The following is a 9143-nucleotide window of genomic DNA, read 5'->3' as shown; positions in this document are numbered from 1 at the left end:
CATTTGTCTGCCCAGAAGGACAAGATGTTATGGATAAGCCATAGGCAACAGTTTGGATTTTATTCTTTTATTCCAGGGGACGCCGTGAGGGGTTTTAAGTGAGGAGGGTTATGATCGGATTTCCTTTTCAGAAAGATCAAGCCCACGCTACTAGGTGAGGGGATGGGCCAGGGGCAAGAGAGGAAGCAGGGAGCCCATTCAGGAGGCAAGTGCAGTTCCATGCAGGACTGAGAGGGTAGGAGATGGACTGGCGGGGGAAGGTGCCACTCAGACCCCTTAAAGCTGCGCTTGTATGCTGGTCATTGCCAGCAAGCACTGGCACAGGAGTCTCACATCCCAGGCCTAGCTCTGCTACTTGCTTTCTTCGTGATCCTAGATGGGTCACTTGCCTTGGGTCTCCTCAAAGAATGGTCCACCTCCCAGAGATGCTGTGAGCACGTGCTGTCGTTATTGGGGTCCGACTGTGAGCTAGTAGCAGGCAAGAACGAAAGTGGCAGAGAAGACAGGAAAGGTCCCCAGAGGGCTGCTGTGAGGAGTGTGCGTTGTCACAGGGAGCCAGGCCAGGCCAACACCAGACTCCACAGAAGTCAAGACAACTACAGAGGGTGATGAGTGGTAGGACAGAAAAAGCCAGGGCTCTCCCACAGGGGAAGGTGGGACTGTATTTTCGACTGGGTGGGGAGTCCTTTGGGAGGCAGAGCTGAGGACTGAGGGGGCCAATTATGGGAAGAGTGAAGGCAGAGGGCTCGAGCGGATGGGATCTGAAGCATTCCGGATATAGCAAAGGGGCCAGAGAAGGAAGCGAGAAGAGACAAGAAACTGAGGCAGGCGGGGGTGTCAGACAACCCAGCATGGGAGTCAGAATCTTATTTTAGGAGTACAGTGAGGCATTCTAGAACAATGGAGTGGTCAGTGGTTAGGCCTGTCACAGGTTGGGGGGCTGGCGGCTGAGGCCTCCTCTGTGGGAGACCAAGGCCCAGCGCCAAGAGGGTTCCAAGCACAGGGATAGTTAAGTCCTTGAGAGGAGCCTTGGCCACCCCCTGTTGTGAGGATTTGGAAAGGGAAGTTCAAGAGCACTTAAACCAGAGTCCCAAGTTCTGAAGAGGGGGTGGGGTCTCTTCCTCAGGTTCATACGTGGAAGTCAAGATCCCCCAGACTATGCCCCTGGCTGCAGGCTCCAAGCAAATAAGATGTAAAATACAGTGCAAGGTGTGTGTGTGTGTGTGTGTGCGCGCGCGCGCGCGCAGGGAGGCGTGTATGTTAGGGGGAGGGGTGTGTGGTAGAGTCAGAGCTTTCTGGAGCACCGTCCTGCCTCCCCCCCCCACCCCCCGCAACCAGGCAGTCATCACGCTGACAACAGATGCAAAAAACCGTCAATTTTATACAGTTTGTGGTTCAGAAGCAACAATATGCAAAACGGTGGAACAGTCTGGGCTGCCCCCATCCCACCTGGACACGCCCACTCCTGTCCCCCAAGGGGCAGAGAACCCAGGACCCCTGCCCGGCAGGACCCAACTTAGTTACAGGCCCCTGGGAGGGGCCAAGCCCTTAGGGGTCGAGGCCGGGAAGGAGGGGGCCCAGCACCTTAGGCCCCTTCAGGGACCCGCTGGTTAACTGGAACTGTGCATGTGTGCGGAAGGTAGGGGAAAGACCGACCGGAGGCCATTTCTCCCCCAGGCCAAGGGTGAGGGGCAAGTAAAGCTGAGGAGAGGGCTTCGCGGGACAGGGTTCCTCCCCTCCAGAGGGGTTTTCCTGGACACCCCACAAGGCACTACTGACCCAGATGTAGGATGAACGCCCCCAAACCTCTCCCATCCCCAGCTTGCCTGGTTCTCCCTGCCCCACCTCCCACTGTAGTTTAGGGGAGGATAAGTTGAAAAGGAATCTGGGGCCTCGGGCTCAGCAGCGTTCCACAGAGAGCCAGGCACCAGCAGACTGGCGGCTGGCAAGGACCCTCTCCCGCTGCGCTGGGCTCCTGGGGTCCCTTGGGGGGGCCCGGGTACCCGCCCCTCCCCTCGCCTCCTTTCTGCACTGGCTGGATCGAATAAATAAATAAATACCTTCCCCACCCGTCCCGCCCCTACAGCTGGCTCTCCTCCTCCTCCAGGGAGCGGTTGAGTCCGGGGATAAACTTGAGCAGCCGCCGGCGGAAGCTGCGGTACTTGGCTTTGCGCAGGCCGGGGCCGCACAGGGCCTGCTCCCGGGCCTCAGTCCAGAGCGCGCCCGGCGCCCCGCCCCCGCCCCCGCCCCCGCCGCCGCCCCCAGGGCCCGCGCACCGCACGCTGGCGCTGCGGCTCAGAGCGTTCCGGGGCGGAGCCTCGGCGGGGCCCGGGCCCGGCGCGCGGGCGGGGGGCGGCGGCGGCGGCGCGGGCGGCTCAGCGCCCCCGCCCCCGAAGAAGCACGTGTGGTAGACGGCGTCGTCCGCGTCGCCCCCGGCCCGCCGCGCGGCCCCGCGGGGACCCCCGGGAGCGGCCAACAGGGGCCCAAAGGGCAGCGAGCCCGGGAGGAGGCCCGCCCCGTACAGGCAGGAGCGCACCGACTCCAACGTGTCGTAGATGCTCGGGTCCTTCACCACCAGGCCTGCCAGGAAAGAGAGGACAAGAGGGCGGGAGGTCAGAGCGCCCAGGGAGGGGACCTCCGCTCCTTCCTCCTGACCATCCGTGTGGTCCCCTGGCCTAAGCCCCACTTCCCTCCTCTATAAAACAGGATTCTCCACTCAAGTCCTTGGAAGGACTGGCCGGGGCGCAATGGCCCCGAAGGTATTTGAAACCAGCTCAATGAGCCTCGCTGCTCCCATCTGTGAAATGGAGATACTAAGGCTTTGTCGAAGGCCATCATGAGAATGAACGCAGAATGCGTGTGCAGTGTAGTAGCCCAGGGCAGCGCTGTGCCCGGAGTAGTAACCTCTCTCCACTTGGGAGAGGGAAGGAACACTCTAGTTCTGAGGGGGAGCGTGAAGGGGGGTGTGGGTGGGGGCGAGTTCCACTCACCGTGCACCAGCCGCTGCTCCTGCACCATCAGGGACCTGTATTCTCCCCACTTCTCATACAGGGTTTGCTGCAAGAGACACCCCCCGGCTCCCTGTCAGCAGCTAGCAAGAAACAAGCAGGAGGTGGGAAGAGACAGACTGAGGGGGCGGGCAGTACACAGAAGAAATCTTAAGGTTAAAAGCAGGTTTGGACAGGTAAATGGGCCCCTAGGAAGACTGATGCTGGAAGGGGCAGGGGCTGGGGGAGGAGAGGGCAGAGGGGGGCCATTATCCCGGCTCTCTTACCTTTAGGTACTGTAGACGGGCCTCCAGTTCTGCCTTCCGAATTGACGTCCCGTACAGAGTTTCCAGCCTGGGGAGGTTGGGGAATCAAAGGCTGCGTGAACCCACAGGGTGTGGAAACTGAGAGAAGCTGAGCTCGGGGATCTCAGGGACCATGGCACCTGGACCTACCTGAGAACGTTTCCAGATGCCTTAATGATGTCAACGATCTCTCGATGCCGGATGCCTTCCACGTTCAGGCCATTGACACTGGCAATGGTGTCCCCTGCCAGGCAGAGAGGGGGGTCAGTATCTGTCCTTGAGGCACGGCTGAAGAATTCTAGCCCCCTACCCGAGCCGGAAAGGGTCAGGGTAAGAACCCCACAGAACGCTCCTGAGCTCCCTCCAGCCACTCCTCGTGGTTGTGGGGGAAACCTCGTCCTGGCCCAGCACCCCCGCTGCAGGGGTCAGGCCCTCATATGCCCACACCTTCACCCCACCCTCAGGAAACTGTCCCCAAAGGCTGAGCGCTCTCAGACACCCTGGGCTGCCCCCGGAGCTGGTTACTTCTGTCTAGCCCACAGGGGGTCATGAGACTCAGCCAAAACAGGGAGGGGTCAGGATGAGCAGCACAGAGCTGGGACCTGACACCAGCACCCCGGCATGAGAGGCCTCAGCTTCTGAGAGCCTCAGCCACCGAAGAACCTCCCGACTTGAGGCAGGGGAAGCCACCCTCTCCGAGGGCCCACTTCCCATCTGTAAAAAAGGGGGCATGGATCCCTACTGTTGCTACTTCTGGGATCAGGAGGGAGAGTGGATGTGAAGGTATTGTGCAAAGTTGAAGTATACCAGTTGGCCAGCAGAGGCTGCTGGTGAGTGGGCATGGAGGTGCCGCTCAGGGAAGAAAGTGGTGACAGAATCGGGACGGGCAGAGAGTTCATAGGGTCTCAATCCCCTCCCTGGGACCTGGGGCTCTAGATTTGGCCAACCCCAAGGGTCCCCTACTGGAAGCATCATATCATTTCCTTGTTAGAGGAAGGAACAGAGGTACCCCAGAGTTGGGCCAGGTCGGTGTGGGATAGGTCCTGATCTCCAATACCGAGCAGATCTAATGGAATGTTGCACCTTTCCCAACTCCCGCCCTGGGCTGGATGGCCAGATTGCCAGGAGGAAGGAAAACAGCAGCAGCAACATCTGCCATTAACCAGGCCCTGGCTCTGTGCCTGGGGAAACCCCAGGCATGTTACTGCCCCCATTTTGCAGATGGGACTGCTCGATATCACACAGTAAATGGCATGTTTGCTTGGATCCAAAGCCTAGATTCTATCCATTCTTCTTTTTGGCCTTCTCAAAACAGGAGGAGGAAGGGGAATTGATTTCAGAAGACATTTCTCAGTCCATCTGCTTGGGAGTAAGGTCATGCCACCTTCCCAGAGCCCTGTGTCCTGGGCTCAGGCCTCACCTGGTGTGAGCCCAGCCAGCTGGGCAGGGCTGGACTCATGAACCCGGCAGACAAAAGTCACCATCTCCACGCGCTGCTCCTCCCGGTGGTGAAGGCCGTAAGTCTGTCAGAGACAAGGGGACGATCCACCAGGGCTGTAGCAGGGGCCAGCCATCCCTGGCCTCCCGATCCCTCACTCCCTCGGTACCCAGCTTCTCCCACCTGAATCTCAAAGCCGAAGGTCTGGTTCTCTTCCTTCTCCAAAGTCAGCACTTTCCTGCAAGGGGACACAGGGGCCATTTCAGGACTGTCAGGATGAAAAGGAACTTGCTGGTCCCATAGCGTGGCCTTCCACTGATGTTGGGGTCTGCTCTAGAACACCCAGGCAGGACTCATTGGTCTCCAGCCACAACCCACTCTCATCACGGGTTGCTGGAATGCCCGTCCCAATTCCCAGCCCAGATCAGCTTCATGGAGTCACAGAGAATCAATCTGGCCTCCAGGGCAGGGAGGCACTGGAAATGGCTGGCCCCCAGAGGGAATGGACTCTCCGAACTTTTGAGCCACTCCTCCAGCTTTCTAGCAAGCCCTAGGGTACCACTCACTGACTCGCTGAGGCCCTGAATTCGGGCCCCAGCCCTGAGCCTCTCCACACGGCAGCCTTGGGGAGAGGGCTGGCCCCACCCCCGGAGGCCAGTCACGAGGCTCAGCCCAGACCACAGCTGCTCCTCCCAGCTGCGGTGGGCCAGCCCACCAGATGTGAGGCTGGGGGGAGGGGAACCTCAAGGCCGCCCCTTCCCGCACTGAAGGCCTGCCCACTGGACACAATGGTCTGGAGCCGCTCCAGATCCTTGCCTGCTGGGGGAGCCCAGAGTTTCCTCTGCCCACCCCCACCCCCTTCCTTCCCGCCCCGCCAGAGGCAGAGTGAAAGCAGCCTCCAGAGGCCCCTTCAAGTCTCTGGCCTCAGAAAGGCCCTGGAGACCCAGGCCCACAGCTCCCAGCTTGACCCAGATGCCCCCCAAATGCTGACCAGCAACTCCCAGCCCTAACTTGAGCTCCTCCCCACTGGGAAAGGAGGCCTTTCCCCCCACTGTGTGTGTTGTGCGTTGGGCTGAGGAATAGGGTGACTGAAGTTCTGTGTTACCCCAGCGCTCTCTGGGTTTCTGCAAGTGTTGGCCAACTTTTTTCTACAAAGGGCCAGATAGTACATATTTTAGGTTTTCTTTGCGGGCTCCATTTGGCCCCTGTCATGGATTGTTCTTTGTTGTTATTTTTACAACCCTTTAGAACTAGAAAAACAACTCTTAGCTCAGGGGCCCAACAGGCCAATCTGGCTAGCGGGCTGTCGTCTGCTGATTCCTTTTAGCAGCCAGGCCCCAGTCTGCCTGGGACTGAGCAATGTAGGGCCTGAGGTCAGCGCCTACTTCAGCCCTGGGATGGGGGCAGCAGAGGACTAAGCTCTTAGAGGCAGGGGTCGCTGGACTCAAACAGCCAGATGCAGCCAGCTAGGGTCTGGGCCCTAAGGTGGGCTGGGACCAGGAGAGCTCAGGGGAGCCCCCCAAAGACTTCCACTTCCTCCACCTCCCAGATCCAGATCTCCCTGGGGAGGGGTAACTGGCAGGACTGGGGGTGGCATGAGGAGCACCTGATGACTCAAGAATCCCTACCTCCTTTCTCTGCCACCCCCTTAACACAGCCCACGCCCCCACCTGCCCCTCACTCCTATCGAGGGAAGCCTGCTGAGAGGAGAATGACTCCCACTGGGCTGACAGCTGTGTCCTGCAGCTCCCCACCCCCAGCCCACCTGACCCTTGGGGACCAGAGCAAGGGCTGGGGTGCTGGCAACTCACCGCTGCTGTTCGGGACTCTGGCCAAGATTCTTCCAGCGGAATCCTGAGCCCTGGGTGGGCAGATACAGAGGAAGGAGCAGGTGAGGGGGACTGTCCTCAAGCCCATGCTGACAGTCCTACACTGGGAGGTCCCTCCCCTGGGCTCCAGCCCTGGACCCAGCACCTCACTTCCTGTCGCCTGCCTGTCTGGTGCCAGTTCCATACCTGCTTTGGGGCCAGTGTAACTATTCGCCAAGCGCCACTGCAGCATCACCCCACAGAGCTCTCCCTAAGGCTCTACCCCATAACCGAGACTGTGGGAACACAATGGTCCTACTGGGTTCCAGATGCACGGTCTTCTAAGCATTGTGCTAGCCCAGATGGCGAGGGGGCAAAAGGGGGACTCATTAATCTAGATAGAATAGTCTCTACCCTCAGGGTGCATGTCTGCAGGACTCAGAGCCCCCAGACTCTGAAAGCTGAGATAGGGGCTCTTTCCAGATGTTCCCAAAGAAGGGCAGGGGGACCCTGGGCTTGCTTATCAAGGTACTCCTGAGACACCCCCCCCACCACCACCAGTTGGGCATCTCCCCCTATTTTCTCAATCGCAACCGGTGACTTGGGGGAGCTGGGGTCAGAGACCCAGGTCTGGAGGGCCGGCAATTCAAGCCTGAACATGAAAAGTCAGGGGACAGTTGGGCCACCCCTCCTCCCCCAAACTACAGGCCGTTTCAGGGACCAACTGTGGATCCCAGCGGTAGGTGGCCAGCTGCACCCAGCTCCACCTGGGTTTCTCCACGTTGCCATATATTTTGTTGCACTCTTGGACAAAACAAACAAAACCAGACCTCAAACTTGTCCTTAAGTCTCACTATACTTAGGAGAGAGACTGGGAGGGTTTTTTTTTGGGGGGGGGGGTGTCAGAGTTGAAGATTCCTGCTTCCTTGGGACCCTGGAGCAACTAGTCTCTCTCCTTCCCTAAATTATTGGCCCTTAGAAGAGGCTGTGTCAGACCAGCCCCTGTCCCATGAGCCCTAAACAGCCCAGGGCCTTCCTGGTCGGTGCCCTAGTTAACCCTCCCCCCAGGCTGCCCCAAGGCTAGGAAGAGAAGTGAGCCCTCTTTTTCCAGAACCAAAGACTGGCCTCAGGGGTGGGGGCAGTTCCCAAATGGGCCAGGGTGGAAGGACTGGGCAGCATAGAGAGAGACCCCTTTGTCTTTCAACCCGATTTTCATAAAATGCAAATTCTCAACAAGCTGTTCATTGTATGGGGGGGGGAGCCAAGGGCGGGGGGGGGGCGTGCTGAACGGGGAAAGGCCACCAGCACCACCACCGCCCCCCCCCCCTCTTTAACCTGGGTCTGTGTCCTGACTTCTGAGCGCTCAGGTCCCCACAGGCCAGAGGAAGAGCCCCGCAGAGGGGGCGACTCGGAGGGCGGGCGCGGCTCGCATCCTTCCTGCCTCGCGGGCGCCCTGCGACCCCTCCCACCGCGTCCGGTCCCGGCGAAGTCCCGGGAGCCGTGGCCTCGCGCCCCGCACCTCCGTCGCAAGGCGCAGGCCCGGAGCCCAGCAATCCGGACGTCCCCTCGGAAGGGTGAGCTCTCGGGAGTCCGCCGCGCCGCAAGCACTTCCTCGTCCACCCGCCTCCCTCTTCACCCCCCCCCTCCGGGCTCTGAGACCCTCAGCGTGTCCCGGCGAGCGGCGGGACCGCAGCCCTAGGCCTCCGCGCTCCAACTGGAGAAGCCCAGGCGAAGGGTCCCGGGGGCCTCGAGACACCTGGGCGCGGGAGGCGGGGCACAAGGGTGCTGAAGGCCAGATGGAGCTAGCAGGAGAAGGGGGTGCTCGGGAAGGAGAGGAGCGAGACGCGACGGCTGCGTGTGGGGAGCGGAGTGGGGAGCCGACGAGATCGGGGGCGGCGTGGAGGCGGGGGAGGCTTGAGCCTTTGGAGGAGAGGGCCAAGGAGCCTGACCGAGGGACAGCAGGTTCAGAACGTGTCGGGGGGAAGAGCGGGCTGGGGAAGTAGGTGGGGGAAGTAGGAATATGTTGTGGGGTCAACGGGCACAGATGCGGGATGTTGCGGGGCTGAGCAGATCTCGGGGAAAAGACACCGGAGGGTACCGAGGGCTGGGGGGCCGTGGGAGTTGGGGGGTGGGGACGCACCTTTCGGCGGGGCAGGGTGCCCCCGGACACGGCGAGCGCGCGATACAGCTCAGCCGGGTGATAGTCCTCCAGCGCCGCGTACAGCTCGTCTCCGGGGGCCCCAGAGCTGGCGGCTGCAGCGCGGGGGCCCGAGGCCGGGGTCGGGGCCCGAGTGGAGGGAGCGACTTCCGAGTCGGGAGCCCGAGCAGCGGGGTCCGGGGCGGCTGCCGCCTCCTCTTTCTGCTGCAGCTTCCTGAGTCGGCGGAGGGTCATGGCTCCGGCGCCCGGTGACCGGCGACCCTCGGAGGCGGTGCTCGCTCCGAGCGACGGGGGTCCTTGCGGCTAGAGGGTGCCAGCCGGGCGGGCCCCGGGTCGCTTCCCTTTATAGGATTGGCGTGCTGGGCGGGCTGGGGGGCGGGCGGGGAGCGGCCTCGGATGGCCTCGCCCCTAGAGCGGCAGGCCCCGCCCCTTGGGGGGCCGCTGCCC

General features: G+C 61.2%; 1 protein-coding gene across 1 annotated transcript; it reads right to left on the bottom strand.

Annotated features, from left to right (window-relative positions):
• Nucleotides 1-2080: 2080 nt before the first annotated feature.
• On the bottom strand, nt 2081-8930 carry TAMALIN (trafficking regulator and scaffold protein tamalin; the record flags this gene model as incomplete). Its single annotated transcript, XM_080810920.1, has 8 exons — nt 2081-2580; nt 2991-3057; nt 3275-3341; nt 3443-3536; nt 4713-4815; nt 4914-4968; nt 6542-6591; nt 8679-8930. 8 exons carry the CDS (start codon nt 8928-8930, stop codon nt 2081-2083), a joined length of 1188 nt encoding a protein of 395 aa, XP_080667046.1.
• Nucleotides 8931-9143: the final 213 nt, after the last annotated feature.

This window comes from Martes martes, assembly GCF_963455335.1.
Source record: "Martes martes genome assembly, chromosome: 8".
Classification (NCBI taxonomy): Eukaryota; Metazoa; Chordata; class Mammalia; order Carnivora; family Mustelidae; genus Martes; species Martes martes.
Note: the sequence above shows the minus strand (reverse complement) of the source record. Positions and strands in the feature narration are given on the sequence as shown.